Source organism: Rhinopithecus roxellana, chromosome 1 (assembly GCF_007565055.1).
Source record: "Rhinopithecus roxellana isolate Shanxi Qingling chromosome 1, ASM756505v1, whole genome shotgun sequence".
NCBI lineage: Eukaryota > Metazoa > Chordata > Mammalia > Primates > Cercopithecidae > Rhinopithecus > Rhinopithecus roxellana.
In genome coordinates, this window is record NC_044549.1 from 54,916,654 (window position 1) to 54,943,148 (window position 26,495).

Below are 26,495 nucleotides of genomic sequence, written 5' to 3' on the forward strand. Positions count from 1 at the left end.
GAGCAAGACCCCACCTCTACCCCCAAAATTATTTATTCATTCATTCATTCATCCATTTATTTTTCAGGCAGCCTTCCAAGCCACAGTAGGCTTGGAGACTCCCATTTACTTACTTATTTATTTATTTATTTAGAGGCAGAGTCTCATTCTGTCACCCAAACTGGAGTGCAGCAGCACAATCTTGGCTCACTGCAATCTCCGCTCCCAGGTTCAAGCAGTTCTCCTGCCTCAGCCTCCCGAGTAGCTGGGGTTACAGGTACCTACCACCACGTTCAGCTAATTTTTGTATTTTTTAGTAGAGACGGGGTTTCACCTTGTTGGCCAGGCTGGTCTCAAACTCCCAACTTCAAGTGATCTACCTGCCTTGGCCTCCCAAAGTGCTGGGATTACAGGCATGAGCCATTGTATCCAGCCTATTTATTTATTTTTTGAAACAAAGTCTCACTCTGTCACCCAGGCTGGAGTGCAGTGGCACAAAGTTGACTCACTACAGCCTCAACCTCTGGCTCAAGTGATCCTCCCACCTCAGCCTCCTAAGCAACTGGGACTACAAGTGTTTGACACCATGCCTGGCTTTTTTTTTTTTTTTGGTAGTAGTAATGAGGTCTCACTCTGTTGCCTAGGCTAGTCTCAAACTCCTGACCTCAAGTGATCGTCCCACCTCAGTGTCCCAAAGTGCTTGGATTACAGGCATAAGCCACTAGTCTCAGCCTCTCTACAAAAAGTTTTTTAAAAATTAGCTGGAGTGGTGGTATGTACCTGTAGTCCTAGCTACTTGGAGGCTAAGGCAGGTGGATCCTTTCAGCCCAGCAGTTCAAGGCTATAGTGAGCTGTCTCTAAAAAAGAAGCACCACCCCAGACTTTACCTACTCTCCCTTTCTTCATAACACTTACACCTTCTGATATATTGTTTATATACTTGTTTACCATCTATCTCTCCCTACTAAAATGAAAATCCCATGAGGAGAGGCATTTTTGTTCCCCATTCCCAATGCCCACGACAATGCCTGGCAAAAAACAGGTGCTCAATTATTAGTGAATGACTGGATGAATGTATCTCTTTCCCCTGCTGCTCTCACACACTGTTATTGCTTTCCTAATGCCCACTGGTCTCTTTGATACTCATGGGGCTACACAGCTTTTCAAGTAACTTTCACTCCAAGCTGACTCTTAACTACCAGGTACATACCTAACAAGAAATTAATTTCAACTGGCCGGGCACGGTGGCTCAAGCCTGTAATCCCAGCACTTTGGGAGGCCGAGATGGGGGGATCACGAGGTCAGGAGATCGAGACCATCCTGGCTAACACGGTGAAACCCCGTCTCTACTAAAAATACAAAAACTAGCCGGGCGAAGTGGCGGGCGCCTGTAGTCCCAGCTACTTGGGAGGCTGAGGCAGGAGAATGGCGTAAACCCAGGAGGCGGAGCTTGCAGTGAGCTGAGATCCGGCCACTGCACTCCAGCCCGGGCAACAGAGTGAGACTCTGCCTCAAAAAAAAAAAAAAAGAAATTAATTTCAACTAACGCTTTTGACAAAGTCTATTCTGATAGTCCTATAGATCATATGGTGATCTGTGGGCTGGTGAGTAGTCACATAGATTCAGAGACAGATGAAAAACCTTATTCACTGAATGATAATGGTTCAGCTAAAAGGAGATCTCTAGCAAAGTGCCACTAAGTTCTATTCTCAGTTTTAATCTATTCCATTTTTTCCCCATAATGTGGATAGTCAGCAGTGTGGCAGAATCCATTATCTAAGCAAAATGAAAGCACATGCCCCACAAAGACTTGTACCTGAATGTTCATAGTGGTCTTTTTTGTAACTGAAAACAAAAACAAAAACAAAAAAGCAACGTCTTGGGCCAAAAAAAAAAAAGAAAGAAAACGAAGCTGAGTGCAGTGGCGCAAGTGTGTAATCCCAGCATTTTGGGATGTGAAGGAAGGCAGATCATTTGAGTCAGGAGTTCAAGACCAGCCTGGCCAACATAGTGAAACCCCATCTCTATTAAAAATACAAAAACTTAGCTGGGCATGGTGGCAGGCGCCTACAATCCCGCCTACTCAGGAGGTTGAGGCAGAGGTTGCAGTAAGCCAAGATCGCACCACTGCACTCCAGCCTGGGCGACAGAGCAAGACTCTTTCTCAAAAAAAAAAAAAAAAAAAAAAAAAAAAAAAGATAAACAAATTGGGATATATATCCATAAAGTGAAATACTACTGAGTAATGAAAGGGAATGAGCTATTCAAACATACAAGAATGAATCTCTGGCCAGGCGTGGTGGCAAATGCCTGTAATCCTAGCACTTTGGGAGGCAGAGGTGGGCGGATCACGAGGTCACAAGTTTGAGACCAGTCTGACCAACATGGTGAAACCCCATCTCTACTAAAAATACAAAAATTAGCAGGGCGTGGTGGCATGCACCTGTAATCCCAGCTACTCAGGAGGCTGAGGCAGGAAAATTGCTTGAACCCCTGAGGCAGAGGTTATAGTGAGCCAAGATCATGCTACTGCACTCCAGCCTAGGGGACATAGCGAGACTCCCTTAAAAAAAAAAAAAAAAAAAAAAAACCGGACACAGTGGCTCATGCCTGTAATCCCAGCACTTTGGGAGGCTGAGGCGGGTGGATCACGAGGTCAGGAGTTCAAGACCAGCATGGCCAAAATGGTGAAACCTCATCTCTACTAAAAATACAAAAAAATTAGCTGGGCGTGGTGATTAGTTAGTTAGGAAATACATTTATTTTAAAAATCATGTGTTCATAACAATACTCTTAATTTCAGTTCTCCTATTCCATATCTGTATCTCTTCTGTCCCCCAGTGAGAACCTTGTTTCCAACAGCATCAATACATTTACTTATTTGCCCAGTCCTACTCAAAATAGGTGGGTTTTGTTTTTGTTTTTTTGAGATGGAGTCTTGCTCTGTCACTGAGGCTGGAGTGCAGTGGTGTGATCTCGGCTCACTGCAACCTCTGCCTCCTGGGTTCAAGCGATTCTCCTGTCTCAGTCTCCTGAACTGCTGGAATTACAGGTGCATGCCACCACACCCGGCTAATTTTTGTATTTTTAGTAGAGACGGGGTTTCACGATATTGGTCAGGCTTGTCTCTGATTCCTGACCTCATGTGATCTACGTGCCTTGGCCTCCCAAAGTACTGAGATTACAGTCGTGAGCTGCCACGCCCAGCCTCAAAATAGTTTCAAATAGTTTCATTACAAACAATAAATCTAAGTAAAGATCAAGGTTTTACTTTATTTTTTTGAGACAGAGTCTCACTCTGTCACCAAGGCTGGAGTGCAGTGGCATGATCATAGCTCACTGCAGTCTTGACCTCCCAGACTCAATGAGTCTTCCTGTCTCAGCCTCCTGAGTAGCTTGGACTACAGCTGCACACCACCATGACTGGCTAATTTTTAAATTTTTTGTAGTGATGGAGTCTCATTATTTTGTTCAGGCTGGTCTTGAACTCCTGGGCTCAAGGGATCCTCCTGCCTTGGACTCCCAAAGTGCTGGGATTATTGGTGTAAACCATTGTGGCCAGCAATAAGATTTTTATTTTTTTACAGTTTTTTTTCCCCCATATAATATATTCCACTGAGTGGTATAGACAGAGTACTATATTAAAAGTTACTTGGGGCCAGGCACGGTGGCTCATGCCTGTAATCTCAGCACTTTGGGAGGCCGAGGCAGGCAGATCACAAGGTCAGGAGTTCGAGACCAGCCTGGCCAGCATGGTGAAACCCCATCTCTACTAAAAATATACTAAAAATACAAAAATGAGCCAGGCATGGTAGCAGGTGCCCGTAGTCAGTCCCAGCTACTTGGGAGGTTGAGGCAGGATAATCACTGGAACCCGGGAGGTGGAGGTTACAGTGAGCCAAGATCACGTCACTGTACTACAGCCTGGGTGACAGTGAGGCTCCGTCTGAAAAAAAAAAAAAGTTACTTGGGGCGAGGCACAGTGGCTCATGCCTGTAATCCCATCACTTTGGGAGGCTGAGGCGGGTGGATCACTTGAGGCCAGGAGTTTCAGACTAGCCCGGTCAACATTGTGAAATCCCATCTCTACTATTTGATTGGTGCAAAAGTAATCGCGGTTTTTGTGGGGTTTTTTTGTAAAAAATACAAACACTAGCCGGGTGTGGTGGGGTACACCTACAATTTCAGCAATCTCAGCTACTCGGGAGGCCGAGGCAGGAGAATTGCTTGAACCTGGGGGATGCAGGTTATAGTGAGCCAAGATTGCGTCACTGCATTCTAGCCTGGGTGACAGAGCATGAGACTCTGTCTCAAAAAAAAAAAAAAAAGATACTTGGATTTTTTTTTTTTTCACATTTTTCCCACCTTTATTCAGGTTTGATTGTATACTATTTATATAAAACTAATAAAAATCAAGAAAATGATCATGTGTCACCCCGAAAGTTTTTCTTATGCCCCTTTAAAGTCCTTCTCTCCTCTCTCTGCCCCTAATCCTATTCCTAGAGAAGCACTAAGCTGCTTTCTGTCATTAAGGATTGGTTTGTATTTTCTAGACTTTTAATATAAATGAAATCACATGATGTATTCTCTCTCTCTTGCTCTCTCACTCTCTTTTGGAAAAACTCTAAAACCATGGTTTTCCTCTGCTCTCACACCACTACAACAACAATCACCACCACAGAAGACTTCTAGTGACCAAATGTGTGGGGATTTCTCCCCACCGCCAAGCGACCAATTAATTCTGCAGTAGATACCAGCTAGGTGCCCTCTAAATCAATTCTAACACTATCTACCTGGAGATAATGTCAGATCCCACTAAGTCAGAGAGTATCAGATCCATTTAAGTGTTCAGTCCCAAGACTGCCCCCTGACACACACCAGTTGATAGGCTTCCTGTTGCGGTTCCCATGAACCCCTCCTTGGGTTCAATTAATTTGCCGGAACCACTCACAGAACTCAGAGAAACACGTTTACTGCTATTAAAAAGGATATTACAAAGGACACAGATAAGGAGATGGTAGGGTAAGGCATGGGGGAAGGGGTGCAGAGCTTCCATACCCACCCTTTGTATGACACCCTCCAGAAACTTCTACATGTTCAGCTATCCATAAGCTCTCCAAACTCAGTCCTCTAGGGTTTTTTGTTTGTTGGAGAGTCTTGCTCTGTCACCCAGGCTATAGTGTAGTGGTGCAATCTTGGCTCACTGCAGTCTCTGTCTCCTGGGTTCAAGCAATTCTCCTGCCTCCGTCTCCCGAATAGCTGGGATTACAGGTGTGCACCACCACGCCCAGCTAATATTTGTATTTTTTAGTAGAGATGGGGTTTCAACATGTTGACCAGGCTGGTCTCAAACTCCTGGCCTCAGGTGATTCTCCCTCCTCGGCCTCCCAAAGTGATGGGATTACAGGCCTGAGTCACCACGCCCATCCCCTCTAAGGTTTTTATGGAAGCTTCACGTCAGTATTACTTCCCGCAGCGTATAAGTGGGACCCTCTCTGGAATGAGGGTCTTATGACCCATAATTAGAAAGGGGGGCTTGGAATTTTAGAGTCCTGCCTTGGGGCAGGTAAAAGGACGGCAAGAGTAGGTCAGAGAGATTCTGTTTCCTGAGATATCCCCCTGAGGCCTAACACATGCACCATTGTAACAAAAGACTGCAACAAAGACTATGGGAGTTAGAAGCCAAGAACTGTGGAAGAAAACCAATATATATGGCTATATATATATGTATGTGTATATATATAGCCATATATATTGGTTTATATATAAATATATATATTTTTAGATATATATATCAGTGTGTATATATACATACACACATATATACATATATATACACACACACACATATATATATAGCCCCTAATCCTATCCCTAGAGAAGCACTAAGCTGCTTCTGTCATTAAGGATTGGTTTGTATTTTCTAGGCAATATATATGTATAGCCATATTACATGGCTATACATATATTTAATATGGCTATACATATATATATAAAATGGCTATTTTAGGCTTAATACCACATTCTTCCTTATTCTCTCTCTCACTCTCTTGCTCTTTTTCTTTCTCTCTCAGGAGTTCTGGCTTTCACTCAGCATAATTATTTTGATATTCATTCTTTTTTTTTTTTTTTTTTTTTTTGAGACAAAGTTTCACTCTGTAGCCCAGGCTGGAGTGCAGTGGCGTGATCTCGGCTCACCACAACCTCTGCCTCTCAGGTTGAAGCAATTCTCCTGCCTCAGCCTCCAGAGTAGCTGGAATTACAGGCGAGCACCACTGTGCTCTGTCACCCAGGCTGAAGTGCAATGGCACAATCTCGGCTCGCTGCAACCACTGCCTCACCAGTTCAAGTGATTCTCGTTCTTCAACCTCCCAAGTAGCTGGGACTACAGACACGGGCCACCACACCCAGCTAAGTTTTGTATTTTTAGTAGAGATGGGGTTTCGCCATGTTGGTCAGGCTGGACTCTAACTCCTGACCTGAGGTGAACCACCCTCCTTGGCCTCCCAAGGTGCTGGAATTACAGGCATGAGCCACCGCGCTGGGCCAAAATATCTTACTTCATCTTAAAAAATGTATGTGAATTTTTATTTCTATGTTATAATTTTCATTATAAAAAAAGCATTTAAATTCTTTACCAGTTAAAGTACCGAACCTCATAACCTTGACACCACTTCACCAATCTTCCGGTAAAACTGATGTTCCAACAAGTTTGTCAAGTTCATCCTAAAGCTTCATAAACTCCCAGTTACCCCCAACCACAAATGAAGGACCTAAGTTTGGAAATAAAACCCTTTGGCAAGCAGTCATGCTTAGAATAACCAGTAAGTTACTTATGTCTGTAGTTTCTGGTCTGGGCTTTGATTTGTTTTACAATAAAATTCTTGACAAAAGTTCTACTCTTTTTTTTTTTTTTTTTTTTGAGATGAAGTCTTGCTCTTGTACCCAAGGCTGGAGTGCAATGGCGCGATCTCAGCTCACTGTAACCTCCGCCTCCCGGGTTCAAGCAATTCTCCTGCCTCAGCCTCCTGAGTAGCTGGGATTACAGGTGCCTGCCATCACGTCCGGCTAATTTTTGTATTTTTAGTAGAGACGGGGTTTCACCATATTGGCCAGGCTGGTCTCGAACTCCTGACCTCAAGTGATCAACCCACCTCGGCCTCCCAAAGTGCTAGGATTACAGGCATGAGCCACTGCGCCTGGCCGAGAAAACCCCTACTCTTGTCTTAGCTGAATATGGCTATCCACAATGTAGGCCAAACAGTTTCGATGAGCAGTGTGTTCTCAGAAGAAAAGGATGGTGGTGGCTCATGATACCTTCTTGGAGAACCAAAGACCAAAGAAACCAGCACAGGTAACAAAGTAAAAGCAATGGAGGAAAAGAACTGGGACATCTGGCTTTTCCTTGCAAATATTCACATGAGAAAAACGGTAGCCTAAAAGAAATGTAAGTGGTACTGGGAAGGGGAATCTCATTATTAACTAAGATTTGACATATATCTGGAAAGTAGCTGAAATTCTGGAGTGAAACTAGGAACTGCATCCATAAGTCTGCATGAATAAGAAACATAAAGTTCTTGTTAAACAAAGAAAACATATTAAATTCTAACAGTCTCCTTTACCCTCCAAACTTTAGTGCATATTCAAGCCCAGGTTTCTTCTTGTTATTTTTCTCCCATGTTTTTCTGCTGCAGGAGGACAAGAAACTACTTTGGAGAAATAGTATTAGGATTTTTGCCATTTGTACAGACTGACAGACCCTTGGACATCTCTCTTAGTCTGGGCTCCCTATCATGGACAGTTGACAGAGCTATCAACCATTAAGGAAGAGTCTACTGCAGGCTTAAAGAGTGATGTACAGCCAGGAGCAGTGGCTCACGCCTGTAATTCCAGCACTTTGGGAGGCTGAGGTGGGTGGATCACTTGAGGTCAGGAGCTTGAGACCAGCCCAGCCAACATGGTGAAACCGGTCTCTACTAAAAACACAAAAATTAGCCAGGTGTGGTGGTATGTGCCTGTAATTCCAGCTACTCGGGAGGCTGAGGCAGGAGAATCGCTTGAACCTGGGAGGCGGAGGCTGGGAACCTGAGCCGAGATCCTGTGACTGTACCCCAGCCTGGACAACACAGTAAGACTCTGTCTCAAAAAAAAAAAAAACCCAAAAAACAAAAAACAGTGAAGTGACATCAAGGAAATAAATGTGCCAATGAACCAGCAATACACTGGAAAATCCCTTTACAAAGCCACAAAAACATAGGACTCTACCTGCGACATGTATCCAACCATTCTACACTTTCACATCCACTGGAACATACATTAAGCAGCAACTGGAAATAAACTTTTTAAAATAAAGGCTGGATTATTCCAGGAGTTCTTTTCATCTAAATATTCCAAAGTACCTCATGTGGGGCAATAGACTGGACCTGAAGCTAAGCTAGGAGAAAATATGGAGCTCCAAAACCATTACCAGGCCAAGTGTGGTGGCTCACGCTTGTTATCCCAGCACTTTGGGAGGCTGAGGCAGGCAGATTGCTTGAGTCCAGGAGTTTGAGACCAGCCTGGGCAACATGGCAAAACCCTGTCTCTGCAAAAAAACAAAAAAATTAGCTAGGCTGGGCGCAGTGGCTCATGCCTGTAATGCTAGCACTTTGGGAGGCCAAGGCAGGAGGACTGCTTGAGGCCAGGAGTTCAAGAGCAGCCTGGCAACATAGAGAGACCCTGTCTCTATTTTTAAAAAAAATTTTAAAAGCCTGTAATCCCAGCACTTTGGGAGACTGGGGTGGGCGGATCATTTGAGGTCATAAGTTTGAGATCAGCCTGGCCAACATGGTGAAACCCCAGCTCTACTAAAAAAAACACACACACAAAAATTAGCCAGGCATGGTGGCACATGCCTGTAATCCCAACTACTTGGTAGGCTGAGGCAGCAGAATCGCTTGAACCTGGGAGGTGGAGGTTGCAGTGAGCTGAGATAGCTCCACTGCACTCCAGCCCAGGCAACACAGTGAGATCCCGTCTCAAAATAAAATATTTTTTTTTAATTTTAAAAATTAGCTGGGCATGGTGACGCACGCCTGTAGTCTCAGCTACCTGGGAGGCTAAGGTGGGAGGACCACCTGACCCTGGGGGGCTGCAGGGAGTCGTGATCATGCCACTGCACTCCAGTCTGGGTGATCCTGGATGAGACCCTGTCTCAAAAAAAAAAAAAAAAAAAGAATGAATGAACGAATGAAAGAAAGAAAAACCATCACATAAGGAAAGCCAATCCCAGAGGTATCAAATTTTGAACCTCTACCTTTAATAACAACAGACCCTAAAGGTGTTAACACCCTACTTTCCCTACCATTCTGAAAGAATAGAGAAAGCTAAGGACAGATATCAGGAGACAAGAAAAAGAGGGGGAGTGAAAAACCAAATCTAAAATGTCTCACAACATGTCATGGGTCCTTTAACATGTTATAAACAAAAAGCACTATCTTCTCCTCACTTGAAGGTTGGTTTGAAGATAAAAGTCATGGGGCTATTCTCCAACAGCCAAACCTCTGTGTTCTATTATAACCAGTTCTTGCACTACTATCCCACTACTCAACATACAAAGGTCAGTATCAAGGAGGAAACAATGCCCCAACTTATTGTAGTAAAGCCAAAAATAGCTTTCACTCCCCCATCCACTCTCTATCCTGTTCATCCCACCTTTGTAAAAGATTTCATGATCTTCCTAGGCTTTTACCCATCCCTCTTCAATCTGCCCTACAAATCCAATAAGTCACCAAGCTGTATAAAATCCAATGCAACCAGTCTGACCATTTACTTCTCCTGTGTGATTGACACAAACAGTTCTAATCCTCATTACCCTTTCCCATAGAGTTCTACTACAGACCTAATTGATCCTGCCTATCTACAGGCCATGTCTTTGATGCAGTGCTAGAGTAACATTCCTGAAGTCAAAGGTCTGATGGATGCTCCTCAGTAAAAGCGCCCATCGGCCAGGCACAGTGGCTCACGTCTGTAATTCCAGCACTTTGGGAGGCTGAGGCAGGTGGATTAATTGAGGTCAGGTGTTTGAGACCAGCCTGGCCAATGTGGTGAAACCCTGTCTCTACTGAAAACACAAAAAATTAGCAGGGTGTGGTGGTGGGTGCCTGTAGTCCCAGCTACTCAGGCGATTGAGGCAGGAAAATCGCTTGAACCTGGGAGGTGAACCTTGCAGTGAGCCAAGATTGTGCCACTGCACTCCAGCCTGGATGACAGTGAGACTCCGTCCAAAAAAAAAAAAAAAGCACCCATCAATTCCATGTTGCCTATAAAACAAACTCTAAAATACCCCATGATCTGACCATAGGTCATCTCTCCAGTCTCACTCCGGTGATCCCCCTCTTGTATCCAGTGCATTAACAAATAAGACAGCTCATCATTCCTTAGCATTTGCCATACTTTGCCTTCTACTTTGCCTTATACCTGCAGTTACTTCTAACTGTCCTTCCACCTCTGCTCAACAGTAATCGATAATCACCTTCTTCCCTCAAAGCAGAAACTAGGAAAGAAAGCAAAATTATCACAGGAAAGGGTATTGTAAGAATCTATGGTCTCAGAAGCAGCATTGGTTTGAAAAAAGAGCACTGCCTTCAAGACCAAAAGTCTAGCTTTGCCACTTTCTTGTTAAGTTATACTGAGTAAGCTACTCACCTTTCTGAGTCTCAGTTTCCCCATATGTAAAATGTATCTACCCTACCTAACACACAAGATTATCCAGACCATAAACTATGGGCTGGGCGTGGTGGTTCATGCCTGTAATCCCAGCACTCTGGGAGGCCGAGGCAGGCGGATCACCTGAGGTCAGGAGTTTGAGACCAGCCTGGCCAACATGGTGAAACTATGTCTCTACTAAATACAAAAACTTAGCCAGGCATAGTGGTGCATGCCTGTAATTCTAGCTACTACTTGGGAGGCTGAGGTGGGAGAACTGCTTGAACTCAGGAGGCAGAGGTTACAGTGAGCTGAGATCACACCACTGCACTCCAGCCTGGGTGACACAGCAAGACTCCATCTCAAAAAAAAAAAAAGGAAAAGAAAAAAGAAAGACAATAAAGTATGATAAAGTGTGTCAAAATGCTTATGGGGGAATGGAGCTAAAGCTTATAGGGAAAATTATACCTTTAAATGCTTATATAGAAAAAAATCTAAAAATTAATGAGCTATGCACATTCTTAAAAAGTTTGAAAGAAAGCTTTAAATACTTATATAGAAAAACATCTGAAAATTAATGAGCTACACACATTCATAAAAAGTCTGAAAGAAAGGCAAAATAAACCCAAAAGGAATAGAAAACAAAATTATAAAGTAGAAATTACAAAGAAAACAAACACAATACACCAAAGCCAAAAGACAGTTTTTTGAAAAGAATAAGATTGTTCACATGCTTGTGTAAACTATGACAAACAATATAAAAGTAAGCTATGTTTATCCATTAGAAATGAAACTTCAGGCTGGGCGCGGTGGCTCACGCCTGTAATCCCAACACTTTGGGAGGCCGAGGCGGGCGGATCATGAGGTCAGGAGATTGAGACCATCCTGGCTAACACGGTGAAACCCCGTCTCTACTAAAAATACAAAAAATTAGCCGGGCATGGTAGCGGGCGCCGGTAGTCCCAGCTACTCGGAGGCTGAGGCAGGAGAATGGCATGAACCCAGGAGGCGGAGCTTGCAGTGAGCCGAGATCGCGCCACTGCACTCCAGCCTGGGCGACAAAGCGAGACTCTGTCAAAAAAAAAAAAAAAAAAGAAATGAAACTTCAAATAAAAAGGGCTGAAGTAAATTTCCTTTGTGAAATGGGTTTCTCATATCTCAGTACTATTGACATTTGGGACAGATAATTCTTGGTGTGAGCTGGGGGCTCTCCGGTGCATTATAGGATGTTTAATAGCATCCTCATCCTCTATCCACAAGATGACAGTAACATCCCTAACCCATCCCCAAGAATCCTGACAACCAACGTCTTCACACATTGTAAAGTGTTCCCTAAGAAGCAAAATCATACCAGGATGAGAACCACTGCTCTAAGAAAATAAAAAGGCCACATCACACTACGCCAACTAAAACCAGATTATTCATAGCTATTCTTTTTTTTTTTTTTTTGAGACAGAGTCTCGCTCTGTTGCCCAGGCTGGACTGCAGTGGCGTGATCTCGGCTCACTGCAAGCTCCGCCTCCCGGGTTCACGCCATTCTCCTGCCTCACCCTCCCAAGTAGCTGGGACCACAGGCGCCTGCCACCGCGCCTGGCTTTTTTTTTTTTTTTTTTTTTTTTTTTTTTTTTTTTTTGTATTTTTAGTAGAGACGGGGTTTCACCGTGTTAGCCAGGATGGTCTCAACCTCCTGACCTTGTGATCCACCTGCCTTGGCCTCCCAAAGTGCTGGGATTACAGGTGTAAGCCACTGCACCCAGCCTATTCACAGATACTCTTAATGGTGGAATAGCTAGCTGCTCTACCCATGACTATGGGATGGCAGCAAGGACAAGACTAAAGACATAGGCAGGTCTTGGATTTTTCAGGAAAATTGCATAGAGTGCTCAACATGAGAGGAAAAGAAAAGCTTTGGGCTGGGCTTGGTGGCTCACGCCTGTAATTCCAGCACTTTGGGAGGCCAAGGTGGGTGAATCACCTGAGTCAGGAGTTCAAGACCAGCCTGGCCAAAATGGAGAAACCCCGTCTCTACTAAAAATACAAAAATTAGCTGGGCGTGGCGGCAGGCACCTGTAATCTCAGCTACTCAGGAGGCTGAGGCAGGAGAACTGCTAGAACCTGGGAGGCAGAGTCTGCAGTGAGCCAAGATCACGCCATTGCACTCCAGCCAGGGCCGACAAAAAAAAAAAAAAAGCTTTAAGAGGTAAAATAGGGTAAAAGACACTATAAGTAACAGAAGTATCACTTTTACTTTTGTGGCTCTAACACTGTAGTGAAATATAAAAGATGGTCCATGAGTCAAATTCCAAGAAGTCAGTTAACCTAGCAGAGCACAGCAGGACATAGTGCCTAACGGAACTTTTGTTTATCACTCTGAACTTCAATAAAAATGAGTCATTTCAAAATCTGAAAAAAGTATTTAAGGCCGGGCACAGTGGCTCACCCCTGTAATCCCAGCACTTTGGGAGGCCAAGGCGGGCAGATCACCTGAGGTCAGGAGATCGAGAACAGCCTGACCAACATGGAGAAATCCCATCTCTACTAAAAATCCAAAATTAGCCAGGAATGGTGGCAGGCACATGTAATCCCAGCTACTCGGGAGGCTGAGGCAGGAGAATCGCTTGAACCTGGGAGGTGAAGGTTGCAGTGAGCCAGCTGGCACCATTCCACTCAGCCTGGGCAACGAGAAAAACTCTGTCTCAAAAAAAAAAAAAAAAAAAATCGAATTGCACAGTTACACTATTCTGAGACAAATCAAAATTAAATTGCTGTCATTTCTTTTTTTTTTTTTGAGACGGAGTCTCGCTCTGTCACCCAGGCTGGAGTGCTGTGGCCGGATCTCAGCTCACTGCAAGCTCCGCCTCCCGGGTTCACGCCATTCTCCTGCCTCAGCCTCCCCAGTAGCTGGGACTACAGGCGCCGCCACCTCGCCCGGCTAGTTTTTTGTATTTTTTAGTAGAGACGGGGTTTCACCGTGTTAGCCAGGATGGTCTCGATCTCCTGACCTCGTGATCCGCCCGTCTCGGCCTCCCAAAGTGCTGGGATTACAGGCTTGAGCCACCGCGCCCGGCCTGTTGTCATTTCTAAATAATGGTAAAGTCCACAGAAGCATATCATAATTTTTTTTTTTTTTTTTTTTTTTTTTTTTTTTTTTTTTGAGATGGAGTCTTGCTCTGTCGCCCAGGCTGGAGTGCAGTGGCCAGATCTCAGCTCACTGCAAGCTCCGCCTCCGGGGTTCACGCCATTCTCCTGCCTCAGCCTCCCAAGTAGCTGGGACTACAGGCGCCCGCCACCTCGCCCGGCTAGTTTTTTTGTATTTTTTAGTAGAGACGGGGTTTCACCATGTTAGCCAGGATGGTCTCGATCTCCTGACCTCGTGATCCGCCCGTCTCGGCCTCCCAAAGTGCTGGGATTACAGGCTTGAGCCACCGCGCCCGGCCCATAATTTTTGAATAATTAACAATTTTACAAGGAAAAGAGAATTCCAAGAAGCCAACAGGGAAGACAGTGTGTATATATCCATTACATTCACCAGAAGCATCTAAATCCAATCTAAACCTGATGGGAGTTCTAAGGGTGTCTGTAAATACAGTTATGAGAACCCAAATGATGAAAAGCAAAAAGTGATGTTCATACCTAGGGACTCTAACATCATCTCAGGAACAATAAGAGCCAAGCAAACATTACTGTCTTCCATTGTTTCTATTCATTCTACTTTCTAGAAATAAGACTCCAACTGAATAAGCTAGCAATGGACAGCAAATGCTATTGGGGGGATAAAAGTGAATGGTCATTTCCCTGCAGAAATGGAGAGAGGCTTCTGGACAGTGTAAAGGAGGGCAAATGGATCCCAAGCCACATGACAGCTGTTAGGATGAATGAGAACTGAAGATAGTAAACATCAGAAAAGACGGAGGATCAGTGCTTATCCTCCTGGAATCTGGAGAATGGCAGGAGTGCATTTTCCTATGTTCCTTCAGATTCAAGTAATTAGATGATCTAATGCAACATTCAGTTCCACTAGGGGGTCTGCTATGAACAGACAAAAACCCTATTCCTCAGTCAGTAGGAAGCTTACAAACAACTAAATCCCATGCCATAAAAGGCTGGAATTAATTGAGAAGTCTTGTGGCTGGCCAAATGACCTAACATTAGACTGAACATTAAAAGTCCAATGCCATTTCAAGAAGCTGAGGGCAAAGGAAGGAGTGAGCTGAGCAAACCAAATAGAAGGCATCAAAAGGGGGCCTACCAGGCATGGAGATGCAGTGCCTTCCCAGTAGGAGCAATTTATAGTCACTGGAAAGGCTAAGAGGTAGAGCAGCAATGCAGGAGATGCAGTGTCCTTTCTGAAGTTGTGAAACTGTCTGAGAATCTCTGCCTGGGGAATTCCCTCATGTACACACAAGCAGAACTGTATGTATAATTTCAGAAAACTTACAGACCACTCACAGTTACCCTCACATCTACCTGAAGAGCCCATGGCCTCCAGACTGCAAAGTCTTACCATAGGGACTCTGCCATTGACTCCTCCATGACTTGGGCAAGTATGCAACACTCGAATCTCTGGACCTGAGTCCATAAATCTGTCAGAGACAAGCTAAAGGCTAAAGGTTCTTCCAGCAGTAAAAGAAAGCTTATGTGGAGGAACAATAATCCATTTCCTAGGAAAGAGCAGCTGAGTTCATTGCATCTGAGTTCCTAGTCTGTGTCTTCTCACTATGGATGGCCTAAGAAATCCCACTGGAAACACCAAAGTCTCCCAGCAAAAATTCCATTGGAGGAAAATATAAGGCAATTTCTGTCACTCAGTAGAGCCCACTTACCATCCAGCAGGTCTTCTTCATCATCCCTGTCACACTCCTCCACTGCCACCTCCTCCTCCTCCTCCTCCTCTTCCGCATCCTCCAGCTCCACGTCCGGGTCCAGGTCTGGATCGCTCCCTGAGGCAGATTCGTCTGACATGGCTCCCAGAGGTCCTCAGTGGGCATTACCGACTCATGGTCCACTGCAGGGGTGCTAGGAGGAGGATAAGAGGCATCAGAATCACCAAGGGTTTTGCTTAGAAGCACAAGTCTTTCAAAGAAAAAACTGCCAGCTGGGCACAGTGGTTCACGCCTGTAATCCCAGCACTTTGGGAGGCCAAGGTGGGTGGATCACTTGAGGTCAGGAGCTCGAGACCAGCCTGGCCAACATGGTGAAACCCCATCTCTACTAAAAATACAAAAGTTAGTAAGGCATGGTGGCACACACCTGTAATCCCAGCTACTCAGGTGGCTGAGGCATGAGAATTGCTTGAACCAGGGAGGTAGAGGTTGCAGTGAGCCAAATGGCGCCAATGCACTCCAGCCTGAGCGACGAGGTGAGACTCTGTCTCCAAAATAAAAACAAAGAAAAAAAGCTGAACATGAATTCCCTGGAACTTCTCTAAGAAAGGAAAGCTAACCGTACCCAAATCACAACATTCTCTATGAATGTACTGGCTCTGAGTCATGTTTTGGTGACTCTGCATAGCTCAAACATCTCTTGGCTATTTTGACAAGAAAACACCTTAAAGTAACAGTAACAACAAAACTATAAACCTTGAAATTCCCATTTGTTCATTCCTTCCTGCATCAACTGTTTCCTAAGCACCAACTCTCTGTATCTCTTTATACATATACATATATGTGTGTGTGTGTGTGTGTATATGTGTGTGTGTGTATGTATATATATATGTACATATATATACACACAGAGTCCCCAACCTGCAATGGTTTACCTTACAATTGTGCGAAAATGATACACATTCACTACAAACTGTACTTCAAATTTTAAATTTTTCCCAGGCTAGTAACATATGGAACTATACTCTCTGGCAATGCTGAGTAGTGGCAACGAGCCGAAGCTTCCAGTCCACCATGCTATCATAAAGTGTGCAGTTTTCTGTGCTGCCAGATGATTTTGACTGTAGACAATGTAAGTGCTCTTTATTTTATTTATTTATTTTTAGACAAGGTCCAGCTCTGTTGGCCAGGCTGGAGTATGGGTGGAGAACAGTGGCACAATCATAGATCACTGCAGTCTCAAATTCCTGGGTTCAAGCAATATTCCTGCTTAAGACCTCCTGAGTAGCTAGGATGACAGGCACATACAACCATGCCTGGCTAAGACAGTGTTAAGTGTTCTGAGCATCTTTAAGGTAGTCTAGGCCAAACTATGATGTTCAGTAAGGTAGGTGTATTAAACAGACTTTCAACTTACCATATTTTCAACTTATGATGCATTTATCAGGATGTAACTCCACTGTACGTGGAGGAACAGCTGTATATAATCGTAGGTGCTATTCTAGAGTTTGGGGACACAGAAGGAAGCAGAACAAAGCATGCAGGGAGTACTCAAGGCTGGTGTGTGGCAGGAGGAGCTGTTAGTTTATATAGGGGAGGTCAGTGAAGTTCTCACTGAGCAGAAACTAAAAGAAAGGAAGAAAGCCATACAGACATCTGGAGGGAGAGTGTTCCAGGTACAGTGAACACCAATGGCAGAGGAGGATTGGCTGGGAGTACTCAGAAGCTAGAAGTATGTTTTACCCAAGTTATTCATTCATTCACATTCAGTCCATCATTTGCTAACCTGCTATATTATGTCTACCATGTGTCAGGTACTGTGCATGTCTGTCTCTCATCACTTTACCATTAGCTATAAAGGCCACTCCTTCTTGAGGGTTAAATAAATAACACCATGGTAAAGAGATGGCCAGTTGGGTAGCTCTGTGATAAAGTAAATATAGCAAAATGTTAACTAGTAAGTTCACTGGCCAATTATTTCCATTTTTTCTGTATATTTCAAATTTTCTTTTCTTTTCTCTCTTTTTTTTTTTTTTTTTTTTTTGAGATGCAGTTTCACTCTGTTGCCCAGGCTGGCATGCAGTGGCACGATCTCGACTCACTGCAACCTCCACCTCCTAGGTTCAAGTGATTCTCCTGCCTCAGCCTCCCGAGTAGCTGGGACTACAGGTGTGTACCACCACACCCAGCTAATTTTTGTATTTTTAGTAGAGAAAGGGTTTTACCATGTTGGCCAGGCTGGTCTCAAACTCCTGACCTTAGGTGATCCTCCCTCCTTGGCCTCCCAAAGTGCTGGGATTACAGGCATCAGCCACTGCACCCAGGCTCAAATTTTCATACTAAAATCAGGGAAGAGGTAAATCATCTTTCTTTTTTTTTTTGAGACGGAGTCTCACTCTGTCACCCAGGATGGAGTGCAGAGGCGCAATCTTGGCTCACCGCAAGCTCCACCTCCCAGGTTCACGCCATTCTCCTGCCTCAGCCTCCCCAGTAGCTGGAACTACAGGCGCCCGCCACCTCAAAATAAAAACTGAAGTACAAGTCTCTAGTCATTTAACATAAAAAGTACTGCAGAACTGCAATCTCTTACTAAGCTTCAGATAATTTGAAACATAACATCTATCTTCTCCTGAACAGAGAAGAAGAAAAGAAAAGCAAACTAGATTATTTAGAGTTTTGGAAAACTAGAACTTTAGGATTGTTCAGAGTTAGAAATAACAGGAATTAAGAGTATGTGTGTCCAGATGGTTCATGTACTTAGCCTCTCAAGACAAAGTAAAAAACAGCTGTGAAAGGATCTAGTAATAAAATTTAAATTTTTGCATTAATAACTCACTTTCAAAAACATCTGCAAAGGGCATTAAGGGACAGGGGAGAAATGTGATCAACAAATACAAATTCATATAACTAATGCTGAGCTACCATTCACTTAGTGACCTGGCAGATTTTAAATCTCTGTAGAAATGACTATCTGGACGGGTGTGGTGGCTCACACCTGTAATCCTAGCACTTTGGGAGGCCGAGGCGGGCAGATTACGAGGTCAGGAGTTTGAGACCATCCTCACCAACATGGTGAAACCCCATCTCTACCAAAAATACAAACATTAGCTGAGCATAGTGGCGCATGCCTGTAATCCCAGCTACTCGGGAGGCTGAGGGGAACTGCTTGAACTCCAGAGGCACAGGTTGCAGTGAGCCGAGATCATGCCACTGCACTCCAGCCTTGGCAACAGGGCGAGACTCTGTCTTTAAAAAAAAAAAAAAAAAGGGCCAGACATGTTGGCTCATGCCTGTAATCCCAGCACTTTGGGAGGCCGAAGCGGGCGAATCACGAGGTCAGGAGATGGAGACCATCCCGGCTAACAGGGTGAAACCCTGTCTCTACTAAAAGACAAAAAATTAGCCAGGCATGGTGGCAGGTACCTGGAGTCTCAGCTACTCCGGAGGCTGAGGCAGGAGAATGGCGTGAACCCAAGAGGCGGACCTTGCAGTGAGCCCAGATCGCGCCACTGCGCTCCAGCCTGCGCGACACAGTGAGACTCCGTCTCAAAAAAAAAAAGAAAGAAAGTAATGACTAACTATCCTGTGTCACTGGTTCATTTAATAGGTTTTAGAAAGGAAGTAGTAAATCAATTAGCTATCAACAACTTTGGAAGTAAAATTTACTTCTTAATAGTTGCAGTGAAATTTATTTTTGAATGTTAGTATATTCATCAATAACTACTCTGTGTTTGGAAGTCAATGGTTCTAATCAGCATAACCCCTCTCTTTCACCCTAGACTCCTTGAGATAAGAGCGTTTTGGCCAGGCACGGTGACTCACATCTGTAATCCCAGCACTTTGGGAGGCCGAAGTGGGCAGATCACCTGAGGTCAGGAGTTCAAGATCAGTGCAGCCAACATGGTGAAACCCCCATCTCTACTAAAAATACAAAATTAACCAGGCATAGTAGCGCATGCCTGTAATCCCAGCTACTCAGGAGGCTGAGGCAGGAGAATCGCCTGAACCCGGGAGGCGGAGGTTCCAGTGAGCTGAGATCCCGCCACTGCACTCCAGCCTGGGCAACAAGAGTGAAACTCCACCTCAAAAAAAAAAAAAAAGAGTGTTTTCTCTGCAGTGTACTTGGCTGATTTTAAAGAACCATTTTTAATTAGCAAGTACTTCTAGGTAATCTGAATGCCTGTCATTCTAGGGAAGAAACTGTGTAGTGGCGACAAAGAGAGACTCCCCGGCCCCTGCCCAAAAAAAAAAAAAGGCAACAAAGAGCCTGGTGTGGTGGTTCCCGCCTGTAATCCCAGCACTTTGGGAGGTCACAGTGGGGGAATTGCTTGAGCCCAGGAGTTCAAGATCAGCCTGGACAACACAGCGATGCCCATATCTACAAAATATACAAAAACTAGCTGGGCATGGTGGTGTGCACCTGTAGTCCCAGCTACTTGGGAGACTGAGGAGGGAGGATCACTTGAGCTCAGGCAACAAGTGAAAATGGCAGAGGAAAAGCTGGCCTTGGTGGGCAGCAGCAGTCAACTATATTCTGTCTCTAAAGGGCTCCACCCTCATACACACATACCTCTATGGGGGCATAGCCTTTAAGAACACAAGGCAGCCTTGATTCAGTACTCAGCTCTTAGTAGAACTGTTAGACGGACATGGTTGGTGGCGGTGGGGGAGGGGTGGTGATAAAGCAAATAATCCATCTCCCTCATTTGCTCCTCATTCTAGGCAAAACACTGCTTCAATCTCCATGACAAGGAGCTCTGCCTCTAATGCAGAGAAACCACAAGAGCAATAATGGGTATGCTGCACCTTAATGAGGACCTGTGTTCTTACAAAGCAAATTCTGGGAATCAAATTATATTTTAATGAAACTGGAGAACTAGCTATTTAAAGGAATTCTAAAGAGGACCACTCTGAAAAGCAAATATTCAACCCCTAAGTGTTTTAATAAGTCTACAGTTTAATATATTGGATTTGTTAAAAGGAGGCTATAATTATTAAGAAACCCACAGACAATCCTAACTAACCTAGCACCTCATGGCAATCTTGAGAGTGAAGGAAAATGTTGTTCGGCTTTGCTAAGTTCCAAGACAACAACAACTGTCAGTAGAGTGGTACCTGGCCAAGAATCAGAATTAATCATGCAGGCACAGCCCTTTGAGACATGAGGCATGGCAAGGTGGGGACATTAGGATATAAACAAGAGGAAACACACACACAAACAAAGCCTTTGTTCACAATGCAGACCACCAGACTTGCAGAGTTCACATTGAAATCATAAGACTCCGAGCACACATGCGGTCTCATCATTGTGAGGCAGCTCATGAAATTTCAAAGATGTCATTATGGTCCTTGATAGCATCATGATTGTTCCTTTTAAATAAAAGGATCCTTCCCAGACTGCCATGTCCTCATTAATTTTAGTTACTTTGAGTAGTACTAAACTCTGTCAAATGGTCTCAAAGCAAGTCCACGGCAAGCGGAAATGACTTGTTTTTCTCTTGAAGAATATCTACACAAAACACTGGATTTGAGCTAATTTACAAGGGGAAGAAACTCTTTTAAGAGTAGAAAAACAGGCCGGGCGCGGTGGCTCAAGCCTGTAATCCCAGCACTTTGGGAGGCCGAGACGGGAGGATCACGAGGTCAGGAGATCGAGACCATCCTGGCTAACCCGGTGAAACCCCGTCTCTACTAAAAAATACAAAAAAACTAGCTGGGGGAGGTGGCGGGCGCTTGTAGTCCCAGCTACTCGGGAGGCTGAGGCAGGAGAATGGCGGGAACCCGGAAGGCGGAGCTTGCAGTGAGCTGAGATCCGGCCACTGCACTCCAGCCTGGGCGACAGAGCGAGACTCCGTCTCAAAAAAAAAAAAAAAGAGTAGAAAAACAGGCCAGGCGAGGTGGCTCACGCCTGTAATCCCAGCACTTTGGGAGGCTGAGGCGGGTGGATCACGTGGTCAGGAGATCGAGACCATCCTGGCTAACACGGTGAAACCCCGTCTCTACTAAAAATACAAAAAATTAGCCGTACTTGGTGGCAGGCGCCTGTAGTCCCAGCTACTCCGGAGGCTGAGGCAGGAGAATGGCGGGAACCCGGGAGGCGGAGCTTGCAGTGAGCCGAGATCACCCACTGCACTCCAGCACTCCAGCCTGGGCGACAGAGCGAGAGTACGTCTCAAAAAAAAAAAAAAAAAAAAAAAGAGTAGAAAAACAGGCCAGGCATGGTGGCTTACTCCTATAATCCCAACACTTTGGGAGACTGAGGCAGGATAATGCACTCCAGTCTAGGTAATAGAGCCAGTCTCAAAAAATAAATAAATAAATAAAAATTTTTAAAAAAGAACATCAGGAAAACATTCAGTCCAAAGCTTTGGTCAATACCCTTAAAAAATTAGACAAGGAATTTATATAATTCAAAGACAAAAGAAAGAGTTCAGTTACTCCACAGTACTAGAGTATATATAGTACAGTATATATAGCACATATATATATAGTATATATAGTACTATATAGTACTCACTAAGTACCCACAGAATTCTTCCAGTCTGCTGAGAGATCCACCGTGGATTGTTAAAGTTCTTTCCAAACACCTTCCTATGCAAAACAGACACTACTCCAATCACAACCAATGCATACTTCAAACCTCCATGTAGCCCAATGCCTTTTGAGTGTCTATTAGTTACTTAAAAAAATTTAGATCACACAAAGCAGCCACAGAGCTAAACTGACACAACAGCTCAACATTTTACTTGGAAATATAAAGATGATTTTGGCAATTTGAAACTTAAGAGAAAATAAGAAACAAAAGGTGAACAAACGCATTCAAGACTTGAAGGACCAGGGCCACAGGAGACAACTCTCTCCACAGGAGACAACTACCTCCAAAAGATAGCACAATGGAGCCTGGCCCCAGGGAATCAGAACCTAGCATTGCACTAGACACATATTTGCAGAATCAGTCAAGAAACCTAAATCCAGCCACAGCTCTATGAGTAACTAGCTGCATGACTTTGGGCAAGTCAGTCCTCCCTCAGCTTCAATCACTCCTCTTATTCCAACCCAGGGGAGAAATGGGCCTGAGTTAATCTTCAAGATCTCTTCCAGATTCTAAAACAGCAATTCTCAAAGTGTGGCCCGGGAACCCCTCCCTGGGAGTCCCCAAGACCCTTTCAATGGAACTACAATGTCAAAATTACAGTTTAAAGAGACATTCAGGGCATCTCTGAGCCCACTCTGGCTCAAGAGGCTACCCCAATTAAAAAACAACAACAAAAAAAGCCATTCAAAGCACAAGATAAAAAATGGATTTTTATGTTAACAAAGTATAAAAAAATTTCTTCAGGTAATTTTTTCAAACTCTGTATTACAATTAACCTTTAAGAAGCTACCACTTGTCAGCCGGGCGCAGTGGCTCACGCCTGTAATCCCAGTGCTTTGGGAGGCCGAGGTGAGTGGATCACGAGGTCAGGAGATCGAGACCACCCTGGCCAACACAGTGAAACCCTGTCTCTACTAAAAATACAAAAATTAGCTGGGCGTGGTGGCACGTGCCTGTAATCCCAGCTACTTGGGAGGCTGAGGCAGGAGAATCGCTTGAACCCGGGAGGTGGAGGTTGCAGTGAGCAGAGATTGCTCCACCGCACTCCAACCTGGAGGTAAAGCAAGACTCCATCTCAAAAAACAAAAACAAAACAAAACAAAAAACTTAGTCTTTGCTGTTCTAAGACTACAAAACTCTAAGATCTATGATCTCCTCCCTCAAATTTTCAGGTGTCACAAAGAAAAAAATTTTACTTTTTTTTTTTTTTAAAAACAGAGTCTTGCTCTGTCACCCAGGCTACAGTCCAACGGCACAATCTTGGTTCACTGCAACCTCCACCTCCTGGGTTCAAGCAATTCTCCTGCCTCAGCCTCTTGAGTAGCTGAGATTACAGGCACCTGCCACCACGTCCGGATAATTTTTTGCATTTTTAGTAGAGACGGGGTTTCACCATGTTGACCAGGCTGGTCTCAAACTCCTGACCTCAGGTGATTCACCCACCTCAGCCTCCCAAAGTGCTAGGATTACAGGCATGAGCCACCGTGCCCAACCAAGAATTTTTACATTTTAAAAATATAATATGCAGAGGACCAAATTACATGTGAACATCATAAAATATCTGAACTGTTCCATATTGTCTTCAAATAGGCCGGGCATGGTAGCTCATGCCTACAATCCCAGCACTTTAGGAGGCCAAGATGGGAGGAATGCTTAAGCCCAGAAGTTTAAGACCAGCCTGGGAAGCCCGTGGTTGAGACTGCAGTAAGCTGTGATCGTGCCACTGCCCTCCAGCCTGGGAAACAGGGAGACTTTGTCTCAAAACAACAACAGGCTGGGCGCAGTGACTCACACCTGTAATCCCAGCACTTTAGGAGGCCGAGGCGGGTGGATCACGAGGTCAGGAGATCGAGACCATCGTGGCTCACATGGTAAAACCCCGTCTCTACTAAAAATAGAAAAAATTAGCCCGGCGTGGTAGCGGGCGCCTGTAGTCCCAGCTACTTGGGAGGCTGAGACCCAGGAGGCGGAGGTTGCAGTGAGCCGAGATCACACCACTGTACTCCAGCCTGGGCAACAGAGCGAGACTCCATCTCCAAAAAAAAAAAAAACAACAACAAAATATAAGATTAATCTGATAGATAAATGATATATGTATTTTACAAATGTGTTATTGATAGGTTATTTTATATATGTAAGTAGCCATCAAAGGGCAAGCTTTCTCAATGACTGAAATTAATGCTGTATTTGCAAAGTCAGCTTTTTACTTTTACCACTGAATCTGCTATCCACAACTGGTTTAAAATGGACAAGAGCTAAGAGGTTCTCTGTGGTCCCCCTCAAGACTTCCCTGGCTTAGGCCCTTCAAGTAGGAAGTCATTGAATAGCACACCCCTACAGGATTATTCCCAGATGTTTTGAGTAAATAGATGTAAAGTTCTAGAAAGCCATTCTGAAGGGAGCAAATGAAAGGTTCGTTTCCTTCTCCATGGAATCATGGCCAGCAGGAAAAAAAAAAAAAAAAAAAAACGGCTGAATTGTGGGGGGTGGAGGGTGGAAAACAATTAGGAAGAGATGAGCTAAAGCAGGGATGACAGTTTGAGCTATAAGAAGCCTATGTGACAGACACCGCTCCACCCTCTAGAAAGCTGAGCTCTGAAAAATTCACTCACAAACACACACACAAAACAAAAAACATCAGACCAGTGTAATATGAAGTGATAAAAAGAGGAAAAACATAAGATCTCTGGATACAGGGGATGAGGCAAGAATGAGAAAGAAATTCTTTGCTTGTGAACAAAGGCTTTGTGTGTGTGTTTCCTCCTGTGTATGTAGTATGTTACCATTCGACCTGTGAGTCCTGTGTCTTTCCACACAGCTCTAACTTCTTAAAATGGTGATTACTGGCCAGGCAGAGTGGCTCATGTCTATTATCTCAGAACTTTTGAGAAGCCAAGGTGGGAGGATCGCTTGAGCCCAGGAGTTTGAGACCAGCCTGGGCAACATAGTGAGATCCCATCTCTACCAAAAAATTTAAAAATTAGCCAGCATGCTAGTGCCCACCTATAGTCCCAGCTACTTGGGAGGCTGAGGCCAGAGGATCACTTGAGCTCAGGTGTTCAAGGTTCCAGTGGGTCATGATCATACCACAGCACTTTAGCCTGGGTGACAGAGTACGACCCTGACTCAAAAAAAGAAAGAAAAGAGAGAGAAAGAAAGAAAGGAAAGAAAGAGGACAGGAGACTACAGAAACAAGAACCCACATGGCAGGGACACGGAGGGCCCACTTTCCTCAGAATTCCCTAAGCCTAAATCAGCCCTGAGTTCAGAAGGGCTTAAAAGCAGATCAGGTTTATCTGCTAGACAATGAGACTGAAGAGGCTTGGAAAAAAGCCAAGCCACGCTCAGTGTCTCATCCTTCCAACTCCCCAATCACCACTGCCTCCATTCTCCCTTACCAGTCTCTTCTCAAATTTCAAGCCCTCTGAGGATCCTCCCTCTCCTGAGAGCTCTATCACAGAGCCACAGAGCTCAGTCTGGGTGCTTTCAAGCCCAGACCAAAACAAGGTGTGCACAGAGGAGATGTTTTGCCCTTCATAGCCTCACGAACATTCAGTATGAAATCCGTGACAAAGATTATATCTAGTCAAACTACTCACCAGACATGATCCCAAAAAGCTCTGTGGAAATAGCATTTCAACAAATCAAAGCTTTTAAATAAGACTTGCGGCCGGGCGCGGTGGCTCAAGCCTGTAATCCCAGCACTTTGGGAGGCCGAGACGGGCGGATCACGAGGTCAGGAGATCGAGACCATCCTGACTAACACAGTGAAACCCCGTCTCTACTAAAAATACAAAAAAAAACTAGCCGGGCGAGGTGGCGGGCGCCTGTAGTCCCAGCTACTCGGGAGGCTGAGGCGGGAGAATGGCGCAAACCCGGGAGGCGGAGCTTGCAGTGAGCTGAGATCCGGCCACTGCACTCCAGTCCGGGCGACAGAGCGAGACTTCGCCTCAAAAAAAAAAAAAAAAAAAAAAAAAAAAAAAAAAAAAAAGACTTGCAGGAATTCTACATGAATCCTTTTATAATGCAAATAGGCACAGTGCTCACGCCTGTAATCCCTGCAATTTGGGAGGCTGAGGTGGGTGGATCACTTGAGGCCAGGAGTTCGAGACCAGTCTTGCCAACACAGTGAAATCCTGTTTCTACTAAAAATACAAAAATTAGCCAGGTGTGGTGGTGGGTGCCTGTAGTCCCAGCTACCTGGGAGGCTGAGGCAGGATAATCGCTTGAACCCAGGAGACAGAGGTTGCAGTGGACCCAGACTGTGCCACTGCACTCCAGCCTAGGCGACAGAGTCAGACACCGTCTCGATAAGAATAATAACAACCACTGCCGATTTTCTGAGCTGACACTGGTCACTTTAGCTTTTCAATTACCAATTCTTTTAAAATAGCTACACCTACATGGTATAT

The 26,495-nt window shown here is 44.6% G+C and overlaps 1 protein-coding gene across 4 annotated transcripts in view; it reads right to left on the bottom strand.

Annotated features, from left to right (window-relative positions):
* RAD54L2 (RAD54 like 2) overlaps nucleotides 1–26,495 on the bottom strand; it is a 123,664-nt gene that overhangs the window by 51,327 nt on the left and 45,842 nt on the right. For all 4 annotated transcript variants that reach the window (XM_010381604.2, XM_010381612.2, XM_030934554.1 and 1 more), the window contains one exon: nucleotides 15,489–15,681. In XM_010381604.2, coding sequence (XP_010379906.1) covers nucleotides 15,489–15,627 — 139 coding nt within the window. In that variant the 5' untranslated portion in view covers nucleotides 15,628–15,681. The remainder of the gene's footprint in view (nucleotides 1–15,488; nucleotides 15,682–26,495) is intronic.